Raw genomic sequence first — 18,298 nt, 5'->3', positions numbered from 1 at the left:
GCTACAGTACCCAAGCGATAACCACGGGCTACAGTACCCAAGCGATAACCACGGGCTACAGTACCCAAGCGATAACCCGGGCTACATTACCCAAGCGATAACCCGGGCTACATTACCCAAGCGATAACCCGGGCTACATTACCCAAGCGATAACCCGGGCTACAGTACCCAAGCGATAACCACGGGCTACAGTACCCAAGCGATAACCACGGGCTACAGTACCCAAGCGATAACCACGGGCTACAGTACCCAAGCGATAACCACGGGCTACAGTACCCAAGCGATAACCACGGGCTACAGTACCCAAGCGATAACCACGGGCTACAGTACCCAAGCGATAACCACGGGCTACAGTACCCAAGCGATAACCCGGGCTACAGTACCCAAGCGATAACCCGGGCAACATTACCCAAGCGATAACCCGGGCTACATTACCCAAGCGATAACCCGGGCTACATTACCCAAGCAATAACATTATTCAAGACCCTCCACAGTGTACAAACAAGAGTAAAGGGGGCTTTGATTTGACGTGTGTGTGTGTGTGTGTGTGTGTGTGTGTGTGTGTGTGTGTGTGTGTGTGTGTGTGTGTGTGTGTGTGTGTGTGCAGGAGGCTGAGTCCCTAGTCCTAGAGTTGGAGGAGTTGAAGAGGGAGCAGGCTGGCTATGAACAACAGATCCTGGCAGTAGATGAAGCCATGAAGACTATCCAGGAACAGATAGACAACATGTCTACCACCGTGGCAGAGAACAAGGTACCGTTACATCCTGGTCCAATAGTGTCAAATGTCCTCGACCTCATCGGTTGGCCCGGCCCGGGCGTCGACCTCATCGGTTGGCCCGGCCCGGGCGACTGGATTGTTGACATGAACTAGCTATATGTTTATATACTTTATCACTGACAACACTCTCTTCTCTATCTTCACATCCCTTCACTCCCCCACTCCGTTCTCTCTCTCCTTCCTCAACCTCTCCTCTCTCCTTCCTCAACCTCTCTCTCCCTTCCTCAACCTCTCCCTCTCCTTCCTCTCTCTCTCCTTCCTCAACCTCTCTCTCCCCTCTCTCTCTCCTTCCTCAACCTCTCTCTCCCCTCTCCTCTCCTTCCTCAACCTCTCTCTCCCCTCTCTCTCTCCTTCCTCAACCTCTCTCTCCCCTCTCTCTCTCCTCCTCACCTCTCTCTCCCCTCTCTCTCTCCTTCCTCAACCTCTCGCTCTCCTTCCTCCCTCTCGCTCTCCTCTCCCTCTCGCTCTCCTTCCTCAACCTCTCGCTCTCCTCCTCCCTCTCGCTCTCCTTCCTCAACCTCTCTCTCTCCCTCTCTCTCTCCTTCCTCAACCTCTCTCTCCTTCCTCTCTCTCTCCTTCCTCAACCTCTCTCTCTCCCCTCTCTCTCTCCTTCCTCAACCTCTCCTCTCCTCCCTCTCTCTCTCCTTCCTCAACCTCTCTCTCCCCTCTCTCTCTCCTTCCTCAACCTCTCCTCTCCCCTCTCCTCTCCTTCCTCAACCTCTCTCTCCCTCTCTCTCTCCTTCCTCAACCTCTCCTCTCCTTCCTCAACCTCTCCTCTCCTTCCTCAACCTCTCCTCTCCTTCCTCTCTCTCTCCTTCCTCAACCTCTCTGTCCCCTCTCTCTCTCCTTCCTCAACCTCTCTCTCCCCTCTCTCTCTCCTTCCTCAACCTCTCTTCCCCTCTCTCTCTCCTTCCTCAACCTCTCTCTCCCCTCTCTCTCTCCTTCCTCAACCTCTCTCTCTCCCTCCTCTCTCTCTCCTTCCTCAACCTCTCTCTCCTTCCTCTCTCTCTCCTTCCTCAACCTCTCTCTCTCCTTCCTCAATCCTCTCGCTCTCCTCTCTCTCAACCCTCTCTCTCTCCTTCCTCAACCTCTCCTCTCTCCTTCCTCTCTCTCTCCTTCCTCAACCTCTCCCTCTCCTTCCTCTCTCCTCTCCTTCCTCAACCTCTCTCTCTCCTTCCTCAACCTCTCTCTCCCCTCTCTCTCTCCTTCCTCAACCTCTCTCTCCCCTCTCTCTCTCCTTCCTCAACCTCTCTCTCCCCTCTCTCTCTCCTTCCTCAACCTCTCTCTCCCCTCTCTCTCTCCTTCCTCAACCTCTCCTCTCCTTCCTCAACTCTCTCCTTCCTCAACCTCTCTCTCCTTCCTCAACCTCTCCTCTCCTTCCTCAACCTCTCTCTCTCTCCTCAACCTCTCTCCCTCCTCCCTTCCTCAACCTCTCTCTCTCCTTCCTCAACCTCTCTCTCTCCTTCCTCAACCTCTCTCTCTCCTTCCTCAACCTCTCTCTCTCCTTCCTCAACCTCTCTCCTCACCTCTCTCTCCTCTCTCCTTCCTCCCTCTCTCTCCTTCCTCAACCTCTCTCTCTCCTCCTCTCTCTCTCCTTCCTCAACCTCTCTCTCTCCTTCCTCAACCTCTCTCTCTCCCCTCTCTCTCTCTCTCCTTCCTCAACCTCTCTCTCTCCTTCCTCAACCTCTCTCTCTCCTTCCTCAACCTCTCTCTCTCCTTCCTCAACCTCTCTCTCCCCTCTCTCTCTCCTTCCTCAACCTCTCTCTCTCCTCCTCCTCTCTCTCTCCTTCCTCAACCTCTCTCTCTCCTTCCTCAACCTCTCTCTCTCCCCCCTCAACCTCTCTCTCTCCTTCCTCAACCTCTCTCTCTCCCCTCTCTCTCTCCTTCCTCAACCTCTCTCTCTCCTTCCTCAACCTCTCTCTCTCCTTCCTCAACCTCTCTCTCTCCTTCCTCAACCTCTCTCTCTCCTTCCTCAACCTCTCTCTCTCCCCCCTCTCTCTCTCCTTCCTCAACCTCTCTCTCCCCTCCTCTCTCTCCTTCCTCAACCTCTCTCTCCCCTCCTCTCTCTCTCTCCTTCCTCAACCTCTCTCTCCCCTCCTCTCTCTCTCTCCTTCCTCAACCTCTCTCTCCCCCCCTCTCTCTCTCCTTCCTCAACCTCTCTCTCCCCTCTCTCTCTCCTTCCTCAACCTCTCTCTCCCCTCTCTCTCTCCTTCCTCAACCTCTCTCTCCCCTCTCTCTCTCCTTCCTCAACCTCTCTCCCCTCTCTCCTTCCTCAACCTCTCTCTCCCCTCTCTCTCCTCCCAACCTCTCTCTCCTTCCTCAACCTCTCTCTCCCCTCTCTCTCTCCTTCCTCAACCTCTCTCCCCCTCTCTCTCCCTTCCTCAACCTCTCTCTCCTCCTCTCCTCTCTCCTTCCTCAACCTCTCTCTCTCTCCTTCCTCAACCTCTCTCTCTCCTTCCTCAACCTCTCTCTCTCCTTCCTCAACCTCTCTCCCCTCTCTCTCTCTCTCCTTCCTCAACCTCTCTCCCCCCTCTCTCTCTCCTTCCTCAACCTCCTCCCCCCTCTCTCTCCCTTCCTCAACCTCTCTCTCTCCTTCCTCAACCTCTCTCTCTCCTTCCTCAACCTCTCTCTCTCCCCTCTCTCTCTCTCTCCTCCCACCTCTCTCTCTCCCCTCTCTCTCTCCTTCCTCAACCTCTCTCTCCCCCTCTCTCTCTCCTTCCTCAACCTCTCTCTCCCCTCTCTCTCTCCTTCCTCAACCTCTCTCTCTCCCCTCTCTCTCTCCTTCCTCAACCTCTCTCTCTCCTTCCTCAACCTCTCTCTCTCCTTCCTCAACCTCTCTCTCTCCTTCCTCAACCTCTCTCTCTCCCTTCCTCAACCTCTCTCTCTCCTTCCTCAACCTCTCTCTCTCCTTCCTCAACCTCTCTCTCCCCTCCTCTCTCTCCTTCCTCAACCTCTCTCTCCCCTCCTCTCTCTCTCTCCTTCCTCAACCTCTCTCCCCCCACCTGTCTCTCCTTCCTCAACCTCTCCCCCTCCCCTCTCTCTCTCCAGGAGTCTGTGCGTAAGGCCCAGGAGGAGTTGACTAGACAGAAAGAGGTGATCGTATCCCAGGACAAAGAGATCAAGGTATGATTACTACATTATTGTCAGTAGTACTGGTGGTGTTGTTACCATGCTGCTCCTCATCATCATCATCGTAATGTTGTCGTGGAAACCATCTCGGACACGCAGAACTAGAATCCTTGATAAAAGCATCAGATGCTGGATTAAGTTCTGCTGGAGATGTAGGTGAAAAGATACTAATGAGATTAGCAAAGTCCCACCCAACCCCCCTAAACTGAAACTCTCTGCAAGTTGGACCAAATGTCCTCTATCCTTCCCAAATTCAGAAATCACCAGCACCTGCAAAGTCCTAATTTGTCCAGATGATCAGTGACACTAAATTGTTGTCCCGGTATAAAGTTCCTTGTTAGCAACATGGGAAAAGGTGTCAATTCAACAGCAGACTAAATATGGCTTCAGAACCGCAGACAGCGGCGACTATCCAACGATAATATTTATATTAGTGTTTCAGTATCACATGTCTTAGACTGATGGACTGTACCACCACCCCCACAATGGATCAGTCCACTCAGACAGGTGTCTTAGACTGATGGACTGTACCACCACCCCCACAATGGATCAGTCCACTCAGACAGGTGTCTTAGACTGATGGACTGTACCACCACCCCCACAATGGATCAGTCCACTCAGACAGGTGTCTTAGACTGATGGACTGTACCACCACCCCCACAATGGATCAGTCCACTCAGACAGGTGTCTTAGACTGATGGACTGTACCACCACCCCCACAATGGATCAGTCCACTCAGACAGGTGTCTTAGACTGATGGACTGTACCACCACCCCCACAATGGATCAGTCCACTCAGACAGGTGTCTTAGACTGATGGACTGTACCACCACCCCCACAATGGATCAGTCCACTCAGACAGGTGTCTTAGACTGATGGACTGTACCACCACCCCCACAATGGATCAGTCCACTCAGACAGGTGTCTTAGACTGATGGACTGTACCACCACCCCCACAATGGATCAGTCCACTCAGACAGGTGTCTTAGACTGATGGACTGTACCACCCCCACCCCCACAATGGATCAGTCCACTCAGACAGGTGTCTTAGACTGATGGACTGTACCATCCCCCCACGGCCTCCACAATGGATCAGTCCACTCAGACAGGTCTTGTGCACCATTTACATTTTTTTAAATACATTTGCGACTGCTAAACAAACAAACTAAATCTCTGTTGACCAACAGCCTATTGACCAAACAATCAACCAGTTCACTAAATGGGATCAGCCCTAGGTGTCACTCAGCCTAATATTGCGCGAGACATTTTTCCAAGCATTTAAACGCTGAAACTATCTACAAGTGAATTAAAGAGTATCCTACATCCAGAAATGAAAATGGAGGCCCTAGAGACGCTACAATACCAGTTGTTACGTGCATCAGTCCATGAGAGATTATTATAACCTAGGATCAGATCACTTTCTAAACATATCTGTTCTACCCAATGAGCTACTTTGACGATGTAATTTCATGTTCCATGCCAACAAAGTGTGTGTGTGTGTGTGTGTGTGTGTGTGTGTGTGTGTGTGTGTGTGTGTGTGTGTGTGTGTGTGTGTGTGTGTATTCCAGGGTAAGAGTACAGAAGCTAACCATATGAGAGAGAAAACCAATGAGTCTCAGCTGAAGATTAAAGAGTTGGAACACAACATCAGCAAACACCGTAAAGACAGTCAGGATGCTGCTGCTAAGGTACAGTTACTGATCAACAAACACCGTAAAGACAGTCAGGACGCTGCTGCTAAGGTACAGTTACTGATCAACAAACACCGTAAAGACAGTCAGGACGCTGCTGCTAAGGTACAGTTACTGATCAACAAACACCGTAAAGACAGTCAGGACGCTGCTGCTAAGGTACAGTTACTGATCAACAAACACCGTAAAGACAGTCAGGACGCTGCTGCTAAGGTACAGTTACTGATCAACAAACACCGTAAAGACAGTCAGGACGCTGCTGCTAAGGTACAGTTACTGATCAACAAACACCGTAAAGACAGTCAGGACGCTGCTGCTAAGGTACAGTTACTGATCAACAAACACCGTAAAGACAGTCAGGATGCTGCTGCTAAGGTACAGTTACTGATCAACAAACACCGTAAAGACAGTCAGGATGCTGCTGCTAAGGTACAGTTACTGATCAACAAACACCGTAAAGACAGTCAGGATGCTGCTGCTAAGGTACAGTTACTGATCAACAAACACCGTAAAGACAGTCAGGACGCTGCTGCTAAGGTACAGTTACTGATCAACAAACACCGTAAAGACAGTCAGGACGCTGCTGCTAAGGTACAGTTACTGATCAACAAACACCGTAAAGACAGTCAGGACGCTGCTGCTAAGGTACAGTTACTGATCAACAAACACCGTAAAGACAGTCAGGACGCTGCTGCTAAGGTACAGTTACTGATCAACAAACACCGTAAAGACAGTCAGGACGCTGCTGCTAAGGTACAGTTACTGATCAACAAACACCGTAAAGACAGTCAGGACGCTGCTGCTAAGGTACAGTTACTGATCAACAAACACCGTAAAGACAGTCAGGACGCTGCTGCTAAGGTACAGTTACTGATCAACAAACACCGTAAAGACAGTCAGGACGCTGCTGCTAAGGTACAGTTACTGATCAACAAACACCGTAAAGACAGTCAGGACGCTGCTGCTAAGGTACAGTTACTGATCAACAAACACCGTAAAGACAGTCAGGACGCTGCTGCTAAGGTACAGTTACTGATCAACAAACACCGTAAAGACAGTCAGGACGCTGCTGCTAAGGTACAGTTACTGATCAACAAACACCGTAAAGACAGTCAGGACGCTGCTGCTAAGGTACAGTTACTGATCAACAAACACCGTAAAGACAGTCAGGACGCTGCTGCTAAGGTACAGTTACTGATCAACAAACACCGTAAAGACAGTCAGGATGCTGCTGCTAAGGTACAGTTACTGATCAACAAACACCGTAAAGACAGTCAGGACGCTGCTGCTAAGGTACAGTTACTGATCAACAAACACCGTAAAGACAGTCAGGACGCTGCTGCTAAGGTACAGTTACTGATCAACAAACACCGTAAAGACAGTCAGGACGCTGCTGCTAAGGTACAGTTACTGATCAACAAACACCGTAAAGACAGTCAGGATGCTGCTGCTAAGGTACAGTTACTGATCAACAAACACCGTAAAGACAGTCAGGACGCTGCTGCTAAGGTACAGTTACTGATCAACAAACACCGTAAAGACAGTCAGGACGCTGCTGCTAAGGTACAGTTACTGATCAACAAACACCGTAAAGACAGTCAGGACGCTGCTGCTAAGGTACAGTTACTGATCAACAAACACCGTAAAGACAGTCAGGACGCTGCTGCTAAGGTACAGTTACTGATCAACAAACACCGTAAAGACAGTCAGGACGCTGCTGCTAAGGTACAGTTACTGATCAACAAACACCGTAAAGACAGTCAGGACGCTGCTGCTAAGGTACAGTTACTGATCAACAAACACCGTAAAGACAGTCAGGACGCTGCTGCTAAGGTACAGTTACTGATCAACAAACACCGTAAAGACAGTCAGGATGCTGCTGCTAAGGTACAGTTACTGATCAACAAACACCGTAAAGACAGTCAGGACGCTGCTGCTAAGGTACAGTTACTGATCAACAAACACCGTAAAGACAGTCAGGACGCTGCTGCTAAGGTACAGTTACTGATCAACAAACACCGTAAAGACAGTCAGGACGCTGCTGCTAAGGTACAGTTACTGATCAACAAACACCGTAAAGACAGTCAGGACGCTGCTGCTAAGGTACAGTTACTGATCAACAAACACCGTAAAGACAGTCAGGATGCTGCTGCTAAGGTACAGTTACTGATCAACAAACACCGTAAAGACAGTCAGGATGCTGCTGCTAAGGTACAGTTACTGATCAACAAACACCGTAAAGACAGTCAGGACGCTGCTGCTAAGGTACAGTTACTGATCAACAAACACCGTAAAGACAGTCAGGACGCTGCTGCTAAGGTACAGTTACTGATCAACAAACACCGTAAAGACAGTCAGGACGCTGCTGCTAAGGTACAGTTACTGATCAACAAACACCGTAAAGACAGTCAGGACGCTGCTGCTAAGGTACAGTTACTGATCAACAAACACCGTAAAGACAGTCAGGACGCTGCTGCTAAGGTACAGTTACTGATCAACAAACACCGTAAAGACAGTCAGGATGCTGCTGCTAAGGTACAGTTACTGATCAACAAACACCGTAAAGACAGTCAGGATGCTGCTGCTAAGGTACAGTTACTGATCAACAAACACCGTAAAGACAGTCAGGACGCTGCTGCTAAGGTACAGTTACTGATCAACAAACACCGTAAAGACAGTCAGGACGCTGCTGCTAAGGTACAGTTACTGATCAACAAACACCGTAAAGACAGTCAGGACGCTGCTGCTAAGGTACAGTTACTGATCAACAAACACCGTAAAGACAGTCAGGACGCTGCTGCTAAGGTACAGTTACTGATCAACAAACACCGTAAAGACAGTCAGGACGCTGCTGCTAAGGTACAGTTACTGATCAACAAACACCGTAAAGACAGTCAGGACGCTGCTGCTAAGGTACAGTTACTGATCAACAAACACCGTAAAGACAGTCAGGACGCTGCTGCTAAGGTACAGTTACTGATCAACAAACACCGTAAAGACAGTCAGGACGCTGCTGCTAAGGTACAGTTACTGATCAACAAACACCGTAAAGACAGTCAGGACGCTGCTGCTAAGGTACAGTTACTGATCAACAAACACCGTAAAGACAGTCAGGACGCTGCTGCTAAGGTACAGTTACTGATCAACAAACACCGTAAAGACAGTCAGGACGCTGCTGCTAAGGTACAGTTACTGATCAACAAACACCGTAAAGACAGTCAGGATGCTGCTGCTAAGGTACAGTTACTGATCAACAAACACCGTAAAGACAGTCAGGATGCTGCTGCTAAGGTACAGTTACTGATCAACAAACACCGTAAAGACAGTCAGGACGCTGCTGCTAAGGTACAGTTACTGATCAACAAACACCGTAAAGACAGTCAGGACGCTGCTGCTAAGGTACAGTTACTGATCAACAAACACCGTAAAGACAGTCAGGACGCTGCTGCTAAGGTACAGTTACTGATCAACAAACACCGTAAAGACAGTCAGGACGCTGCTGCTAAGCTACAGTTACTGATCAACAAACACCGTAAAGACAGTCAGGACGCTGCTGCTAAGGTACAGTTACTGATCAACAAACACCGTAAAGACAGTCAGGACGCTGCTGCTAAGGTACAGTTACTGATCAACAAACACCGTAAAGACAGTCAGGACGCTGCTGCTAAGGTACAGTTACTGATCAACAAACACCGTAAAGACAGTCAGGACGCTGCTGCTAAGGTACAGTTACTGATCAACAAACACCGTAAAGACAGTCAGGACGCTGCTGCTAAGGTACAGTTACTGATCAACAAACACCGTAAAGACAGTCAGGACGCTGCTGCTAAGGTACAGTTACTGATCAACAAACACCGTAAAGACAGTCAGGACGCTGCTGCTAAGGTACAGTTACTGATCAACAAACACCGTAAAGACAGTCAGGACGCTGCTGCTAAGCTACAGTTAGTGATCAACTCTGCTTTCTAATCTCCATTTGATCTGTCGTCTCCTAATCTCTTTATGTTCATATTCTGTCTGTTTCTATCGATCTGTTTGTCTCTTCAAAGGAGATCACTAAATCACAGCACTAAATGGGATCTAGTCTTCTGAGTGAGCTTCCTCCTTCTGTTAGAGGAACATGAGAGTTGTTCCGCTAACCAGACTAACATATCTCTCCTCTCTCTTTCCACCCCTTTTCTCTCTCATCCTGCTCTCTCTCTCTCTCTCTCCATCCATCTCTCTCTCTATCCCTCTCTCTCTCCTCCATCCATAACTCTCATCTCCGCTCTCTCCATCCATCTCTCTCTCTCCTCCATCCATCCCTCTCATCTCCGCTCTCTCCATCAATCTCTCTCTCCTCCATCCATCCCTCTCATCTCCACTCTCTCCATCCATCTCTCTCTCCTCCATCCATCCCTCTCATCTCCGCTCTCTCCATCCATCTCTCTCTCTCCTCCATCCATCCCTCTCATCTCCACTCTCCATCCATCTCTCTCTCCTCCATCCATCCCTCTCATCTCCGCTCTCTCCATCCATCTCTCTCTCTCCTCCATCCATCCCTCTCATCTCCACTCTCTCCATCCATCTCTCTCTCCTCCATCCATCCCTCTCATCTCCACTCTCTCCATCCATCTCTCTCTCCTCCATCCATCCCTCTCATCTCCGCTCTCTCCATCCATCTCTCTCTCTCCTCCATCCATCCCTCTCATCTCCACTCTCTCCATCCATCTCTCTCTCTCCTCCATCCCTCTCATCTCCGCTCTCTCCATCCATCTCTCTCTCTCCTCCATCCCTCTCATCTCCGCTCTCTCCATCCATCTCTCTCCTCCATCCATCCATCCCTCTCTCCAGGTGTCTCGTATGTTAGAGGAACACGAGTGGATCAGTCAGGAGAGAGGCCTGTTCGGCCAGCCCAACACGGGATACGACTTCAAGGTCAACAACCCTAAAGAGGCGGGCCAGAGGCTGAGGAAGCTGGAAGAGTCCAAGACACGACTGGAGAGATCAGTCAACAAGAGAGCCATGAACATGTTGAGTCAGGCTGAGGAGAGGGTGAGTTTGGTGTTTCCTTTGGATCTCGTATCAAATCTATTTTCATTCCTCCTTCCCCTCTTGGACCCTTTGATATGATTGGAGGAGAGTTGAGAACATGACCCTTGACCCTATTCTTGCCCTAACCTCCATCAGTATAATGACCTGATGAAGAAGAAGAGGATCGTAGAGAATGACAAGTCTAAGATCCTCCAGACCATAGAGGAGCTAGACCAGAAGAAGAAGGAGGCCCTCAACATCGCCTGGCAGAAGGTCTGTCTCTGTGTCTGCCTGGCAGAAGGTCTGTCTCTGTGTCTGCCTGGCAGAAGGTCTGTCTCTGTGTCTGCCTGGCAGAAGGTCTGTCTCTGTGTCTGCCTGGCAGAAGGTCTGTCTCTGTGTCTGCCTGGCAGAAGGTCTGTCTCTGTGTCTGCCTGGCAGAAGGTCTGTCTGTCTCTGTGTCTGCCTGGCAGAAGGTCTGTCTGTCTCTGTGTCTGCCTGGCAGAAGGTCTGTCTGTCTCTGTGTCTGCCTGGCAGAAGGTCTGTCTGTCTCTGTGTCTGCCTGGCAGAAGGTCTGCTGTCTCTGTGTCTGCCTGGCAGAAGGTCTGTCTGTCTCTGTGTCTGCCTGGCAGAAGGTCTGTCTGTCTCTGTGTCTGCCTGGCAGAAGGTCTGTCTGTCTCTGTGTCTGCCTGGCAGAAGGTCTGTCTGTCTCTGTGTCTGCCTGGCAGAAGGTCTGTCTCTGTGTCTGCCTGGCAGAAGGTCTGTCTCTGTGTCTGCCTGGCAGAAGGTCTGTGTCTGCCTGGCAGAAGGTCTGTCGTGCTGCCTGGCAGAAGGTCTGTCTGTCTCTGTGTCTGCCTGGCAGAAGGTCTGTCTGTCTCTGTGTCTGCCTGGCAGAAGGTCTGTCTGTCTCTGTGTCTGCCTGGCAGAAGGTCTGTCTCTGTGTCTGCCTGGCAGAAGGTCTGTCTCTGTGTCTGTCTGGCAGAAGGTCTGTCTGTCTCTGTGTCTGTCTGGCAGAAGGTCTGTCTGTCTCTGTGTCTGCCTGGCAGAAGGTCTGTCTGCTCGTGTCTGCCTGGCAGAAGGTCTGTCTCTGTGTCTGCCTGGCAGAAGGTCTGTCTCTGTGTCTGCCTGGCAGAAGGTCTGTCTCTGTGTCTGCTGGCAGAAGGTCTGTCTCTGTGTCTGCCTGGCAGAAGGTCTGTCTCTGTGTCTGCCTGGCAGAAGGTCTGTCTGTCTGTGTGTCTGTCTGGCAGAAGGTCTGTCTCTGTGTCTGTCTCTGTGTCTGCCTGGCAGAAGGTCTGTCTGTCTGTGTCTGCCTGGCAGAAGGTCTGTCTCTGTGTCTGCCTGGCAGAAGGTCTGTCTCTGTGTCTGCCTGGCAGAAGGTCTGTCTCTGTGTCTGCCTGGCAGAAGGTCTGTCTCTGTGTCTGCCTGGCAGAAGGTCTGTCTGTCTCTGTGTCTGCCTGGCAGAAGGTCTGTCTGTCTCTGTGTCTGCCTGGCAGAAGGTCTGTCTGTCTCTGTGTCTGCCTGGCAGAAGGTCTGTCTGTCTCTGTGTCTGCCTGGCAGAAGGTCTGTCTGTCTCTGTGTCTGCCTGGCAGAAGGTCTGTCTGTCTCTGTGTCTGCCTGGCAGAAGGTCTGTCTGTCTCTGTGTCTGCCTGGCAGAAGGTCTGTCTGTCTCTGTGTCTGCCTGGCAGAAGGTCTGTCTGTCTCTGTGTCTGCCTGGCAGAAGGTCTGTCTGTCTCTGTGTCTGCCTGGCAGAAGGTCTGTCTGTCTCTGTGTCTGCCTGGCAGAAGGTCTGTCTGTCTCTGTGTCTGCCTGGCAGAAGGTCTGTCTGTCTCTGTGTCTGCCTGGCAGAAGGTCTGTCTGTCTCTGTGTCTGCCTGGCAGAAGGTCTGTCTGTCTGTGTGTCTGCCTGGCAGAAGGTCTGTCTGTCTGTGTGTCTGCCTGGCAGAAGGTCTGTCTCTGTGTCTGCCTGGCAGAAGGTCTGTCTCTGTGTCTGCCTGGCAGAAGGTCTGTCTCTGTGTCTGTCTGGCAGAAGGTCTGTCTGTCTCTGTGTCTGTCTGGCAGAAGGTCTGTCTGTCTCTGTGTCTGCCTGGCAGAAGGTCTGTCTCTGTGTCTGTCTGGCAGAAGGTCTGTCTCTGTGTCTGCCTGGCAGAAGGTCTGTCTCTGTGTCTGCCTGGCAGAAGGTCTGTCTGTCTGTGTGTCTGTCTGGCAGAAGGTCTGTCTCTGTGTCTGTCTCTGTGTCTGCCTGGCAGAAGGTCTGTCTGTCTGTGTGTCTGCCTGGCAGAAGGTCTGTCTCTGTGTCTGCCTGGCAGAAGGTCTGTCTCTGTGTCTGCCTGGCAGAAGGTCTGTCTGCTGTGTCTGCCTGGCAGAAGGTCTGTCTGCTCGTGTCTGCCTGGCAGAAGGTCTGTCGTCTCGTGTCTGCCTGGCAGAAGGTCTGTCTGTCTCTGTGTCTGCCTGGCAGAAGGTCTGTCTGTCTCTGTGTCTGCCTGGCAGAAGGTCTGTCTGTCTCTGTGTCTGCCTGGCAGAAGGTCTGTCTGTCTCTGTGTCTGCCTGGCAGAAGGTCTGTCTGTCTCTGTGTCTGCCTGGCAGAAGGTCTGTCTGTCTCTGTGTCTGCCTGGCAGAAGGTCTGTCTGTCTCTGTGTCTGCCTGGCAGAAGGTCTGTCTGTCTCTGTGTCTGCCTGGCAGAAGGTCTGTCTGTCTCTGTGTCTGCCTGGCAGAAGGTCTGTCTGTCTCTGTGTCTGCCTGGCAGAAGGTCTGTCTGTCTCTGTGTCTGCCTGGCAGAAGGTCTGTCTCTGTGTCTGCCTGGCAGAAGGTCTGTCTGTCTCTGTGTCTGCCTGGCAGAAGGTCTGTCTGTCTCTGTGTCTGCCTGGCAGAAGGTCTGTCTGTCTCTGTGTCTGCCTGGCAGAAGGTCTGTCTGTCTGTGTGTCTGCCTGGCAGAAGGTCTGTCTGTCTCTGTGTCTGCCTGGCAGAAGGTCTGTCTGTCTCGTGTCTGCCTGGCAGAAGGTCTGTCTGTCTCTGTGTCTGCCTGGCAGAAGGTCTGTCTGTCTCTGTGTCTGCCTGGCAGAAGGTCTGTCTCTGTGTCTGCCTGGCAGAAGGTCTGTCTGTCTCTGTGTCTGCCTGGCAGAAGGTCTGTCTGTCTGTGTCTGCCTGGCAGAAGGTCTGTCTCTGTGTCTGCCTGGCAGAAGGTCTGTCTCTGTGTCTGCCTGGCAGAAGGTCTGTCTCTGTGTCTGCCTGGCAGAAGGTCTGTCTCTGTGTCTGTCTGGCAGAAGGTCTGTCTCTGTGTCTGCCTGGCAGAAGGTCTGTCTCTGTGTCTGCCTGGCAGAAGGTCTGTCTCTGTGTCTGTCTCTGTGTCTGCCTGGCAGAAGGTCTGTCTGTCTGTGTGTCTGCCTGGCAGAAGGTCTGTCTGTCTCTGTGTCTGCTTGGCAGAAGGTCTGTCTTTGATGTGTGTCTGCCTGGCAGCATGGCGTGTGTGCCAGGTCTGTCTGTGTGAAAAATGTCTTAACGATATAGGACCATTTTGATGTAAAATCAAATATTTCATCACCAGACTGTTAGTCCTCTGAGACAAAGACATGATGTCATCACCAGACTGTGTTAGTCCTCTGAGACAAAGACATGATGTCATCACCAGACTGTGTTAGTCCTCTGAGACAAAGACATGATGTCATCACCAGACTGTGTTAGTCCTCTGATACAGACATGATGTCATCACCAGACTGTGTTAGTCCTTTGATACAGACATGATGTCATCACCAGACTGTGTTAGTCCTCTGAGACAAAGACATGATGTCATCACCAGACTGTGTTAGTCCTCTGAGACAGACATGATGTCATCACCAGACTGTGTTAGTCCTCTGAGACAGACATGATGTCATCACCAGACTGTTAGTCCTCTGATAGACATGATGTCATCACCAGACTGTGTTAGTCCTTTGATACAGACATGATGTCATCACCAGACTGTTAGTCCTCTGATACAGACATGATGTCATCACCAGACTGTGTTAGTCCTCTGATACAGACATGATGTCATCACCAGACTGTGTTAGTCCTCTGATACAGACATGATGTCATCACCAGACTGTTAGTCCTCTGATAGACATGATGTCATCACCAGACTGTGTTAGTCCTTTGATACAGACATGATGTCATCACCAGACTGTGTTAGTCCTCTGAGACAGACATGATGTCATCACCAGACTGTTAGTCCTCTGATACAGACATGATGTCATCACCAGACTGTTAGTCCTCTGATAGACATGATGTCATCACCAGACTGTGTTAGTCCTCTGAGACAGACATGATGTCATCACCAGACTGTTAGTCCTCTGATACAGACATGATGTCATCACCAGACTGTTAGTCCTCTGAGACAGACATGATGTCATCACCAGACTGTTAGTCCTCTGATACAGACATGATGTCATCACCAGACTGTTAGTCCTCTGATAGACATGATGTCATCACCAGACTGTGTTAGTCCTCTGAGACAAAGACATGATGTCATCACCAGACTGTGTTAGTCCTCTGAGACAGACATGATGTCATCACCAGACTGTGTTAGTCCTCTGAGACAAAGACATGATGTCATCACCAGACTGTGTTAGTCCTCTGAGACAGACATGATGTCATCACCAGACTGTGTTAGTCCTCTGAGACAAAGACATGATGTCATCACCAGACTGTGTTAGTCCTCTGATAGACATGATGTCATCACCAGACTGCGTTAGTCCTCTGATACAGACATGATGTCATCACCAGACTGTGTTAGTCCTCTGAGACAAAGACATGATGTCATCACCAGACTGTGTTAGTCCTCTGATAGACATGATGTCATCACCAGACTGCGTTAGTCCTCTGAGACAAAGTCTAGACATTTGTTTCTAGAAGCTAACAGGAGCGAAGTGTTCAGGTCTCTGGTAAAGTGACTCATCAACCGCCTCCATTACACTCTCCTTTCTCTCTGTGTTCTCTCTCTGTCTCCAGGTGAATAAAGACTTTGGCAGTATCTTCTCCACCCTGCTGCCGGGGGCTGATGCCCGCCTGGCCCCTCCTGAAGGCTGCGGGGCCTTAGAGGGCCTGGAGTTCAAGGTGGCTCTGGGAAACACATGGAAGGAGAACCTCACTGAACTCAGTGGAGGACAGAGGTACGGGGAGATCAACTCAATCATCAACTTATTCATCATTCATTCAGTGTGTGTGATATTTGTGCTACTAATTGCCAGTTTACTAACCTCTACAAACTAAATGGCTGTTTACCCAGATCAGCTCTGATATGATTGGCCAAAACATCAGAATTGTGCTGCCTGTGTAAATACAGCCAGAAGGTCAGATGATTGATTAGACAGCTATTGATCGGCAACACTAGCTTTGATTCTATTGAAGTGGACTCAGATGAACAGAAGGGTCGTCTTTGGCCGAACGCAAGTGTAAACATCTGTATTAAAACTAGGTGTGTGTGTATTGTAACTGTGTTCCAGGTCTCTGGTAGCCTTGTCTCTGATCCTGGCCATGCTGCTGTTTAAACCCTGTGTGTTCCAGGTCTCTGGTAGCCTTGTCTCTGATCCTGGCCATGCTGCTGTTTAAACCCTGTGTGTTCCAGGTCTCTGGTAGCCTTGTCTCTGATCCTGGCCATGCTGCTGTTTAAACCCTGTGTGTTCCAGGTCTCTGGTAGCCTTGTCTCTGATCCTGGCCATGCTGCTGTTTAAACCCTGTGTGTTCCAGGTCTCTGGTAGCCTTGTCTCTGATCCTGGCCATGCTGCTGTTTAAACCCTGTGTGTTCCAGGTCTCTGGTAGCCTTGTCTCTGATCCTGGCCATGCTGCTGTTTAAACCCTGTGTGTTCCAGGTCTCTGGTAGCCTTGTCTCTGATCCTGGCCATGCTGCTGTTTAAACCCTGTGTGTTCCAGGTCTCTGGTAGCCTTGTCTCTGATCCTGGCCATGCTGCTGTTTAAACCCTGTGTGTTCCAGGTCTCTGGTAGCCTTGTCTCTGATCCTGGCCATGCTGCTGTTTAAACCCTGTGTGTTCCAGGTCTCTGGTAGCCTTGTCTCTGATCCTGGCCATGCTGCTGTTTAAACCCTGTGTGTTCCAGGTCTCTGGTAGCCTTGTCTCTGATCCTGGCCATGCTGCTGTTTAAACCGGCTCCCATCTACATCTTGGATGAGGTGGATGCTGCCCTGGACCTCTCACACACACAGAACATAGGACAGATGTTGAGAACACACTTCACACACTCCCAGGTAACACACACACAGGGGCGGCAGCTAGCCTGGTGGTTAGAGGGGTGGGCAGGTAGCCTAGTGGTTAGAGGGGAGGCAGGTAGCCTAGTGGTTAGAGGGGAGGCAGGTAGCCTAGTGGTTAGAGGGGAGGCAGGTAGCCTAGTGGTTAGAGGGGAGGCAGGTAGCCTAGTGGTTAGAGGGGAGGCAGGTAGCCTAGTGGTTAGAGGGGAGGCAGGTAGCCTAGTGGTTAGAGGGGAGGCAGGTAGCCTAGTGGTTAGAGGGGAGGCAGGTAGCCTAGTGGTTAGAGGGGAGGCAGGTAGCCTAGTGGTTAGAGGGGAGGCAGGTAGCCTAGTGGTTAGAGGGGAGGCAGGTAGCCTAGTGGTTAGAGGGGAGGCAGGTAGCCTAGTGGTTAGAGGGGAGGCAGGTAGCCTAGTGGTTAGAGGGGAGGCAGGTAGCCTAGTGGTTAGAGGGGAGGCAGGTAGCCTAGTGGTTAGAGGAGAGGCAGGTAGCCTAGTGGTTAGAGGAGAGGCAGGTAGCCTAGTGGTTAGAGGAGAGGCAGGTAGCCTAGTGGTTAGAGGGGAGGTAGGTAGCCTAGTGGTTAGAGGAGAGGCAGGTAGCCTAGTGGTTAGAGGAGGCAGGTAGCCTAGTGGTTAGAGGGGAGGCAGGTAGCCTAGTGGTTAGAGGAGAGGCAGGTAGCCTAGTGGTTAGAGGGGTGGGCAGCTAGCCTAGTGGTTAGAGGGGAGGCAGGTAGCCTAGTGGTTAGAGGGGCGGCAGCTAGCCTAGTGGTTAGAGGAGAGGCAGGTAGCCTAGTGGTTAGAGGGGAGGCAGGTAACCTAGTGGTTAGAGGGGTGGGCAGCTAGCCTAGCGGTTAGAGGAGGCAGCTAGCCTGGCGGTTAGAGGGGAGGCAGCTAGCCTAGTGGTTAGAGGGGGGGCAGCTAGCCTAGCGGTTAGAGGGGAGGCAGCTAGCCTGGCGGTTAGAGGGGAGGCAGCTAGCCTGGCGGTTAGAGGGGAGGCAGCTAGCCTGGCGGTTAGAGGGGAGGCAGCTAGCCTGGCGGTTAGAGGGGAGGCAGCTAGCCTGGCGGTTAGAGCGTTGGGCCAGATCGAATCCCCGAGCTGACAAGATAAGAATTTGTTTTTAACTGACTTGCCTGGTTAAATAAAATATGTTAACAGAACCCACTTTGTCTCCATTTCATAAATGTATTTTTACAGTCTCGCTCTAAAGCTGTTTCTCCTCTCCTCTGTAGTTTGTGGTGGTCTCTCTGAAGGACGGCATGTTCACCAACGCCAACGTTCTGTTCAAGACTAAGTTTGTAGACGGGGTGTCTGCTGTGACCCGTACCACCCAGGCCCAACCAGACCAGAACAAGGGACCACGAAAAGGCCCGTCTCAAAGGCCGCAGGCACAAAAAAGAATTGCTAACTAGTTAACTGATGTTTCTACATGTTAAGGTCTGTAGCTAGCTAGAGGCTAACTGATG

At 50.9% G+C, this 18,298-nt stretch overlaps 1 protein-coding gene across 1 annotated transcript in view; it reads left to right on the top strand.

The window, feature by feature from the left end:
* Positions 1 to 18,298, top strand: part of smc2 (structural maintenance of chromosomes 2) — a 98,411-nt gene that overhangs the window by 79,808 nt on the left and 305 nt on the right. The window contains exons 20-27 of the mRNA XM_082978655.1: positions 608 to 751; positions 3,827 to 3,901; positions 5,475 to 5,594; positions 10,431 to 10,631; positions 10,767 to 10,883; positions 15,587 to 15,747; positions 16,691 to 16,838; positions 18,065 to 18,243. Coding sequence (XP_082834781.1) covers positions 608 to 751; positions 3,827 to 3,901; positions 5,475 to 5,594; positions 10,431 to 10,631; positions 10,767 to 10,883; positions 15,587 to 15,747; positions 16,691 to 16,838; positions 18,065 to 18,243 — 1,145 coding nt within the window. The remainder of the gene's footprint in view (positions 1 to 607; positions 752 to 3,826; positions 3,902 to 5,474; positions 5,595 to 10,430; positions 10,632 to 10,766; positions 10,884 to 15,586; positions 15,748 to 16,690; positions 16,839 to 18,064; positions 18,244 to 18,298) is intronic.

This window comes from Salmo salar, chromosome 08 (genome assembly GCF_965601325.2).
Source record: "Salmo salar chromosome 08, fSalSal1, whole genome shotgun sequence".
In the NCBI taxonomy this organism is placed as follows: Eukaryota; Metazoa; Chordata; class Actinopteri; order Salmoniformes; family Salmonidae; genus Salmo; species Salmo salar.
The sequence above is the reverse complement of the archived record's forward strand: the minus strand, read 5'-3'. Positions and strand labels throughout refer to the sequence as shown.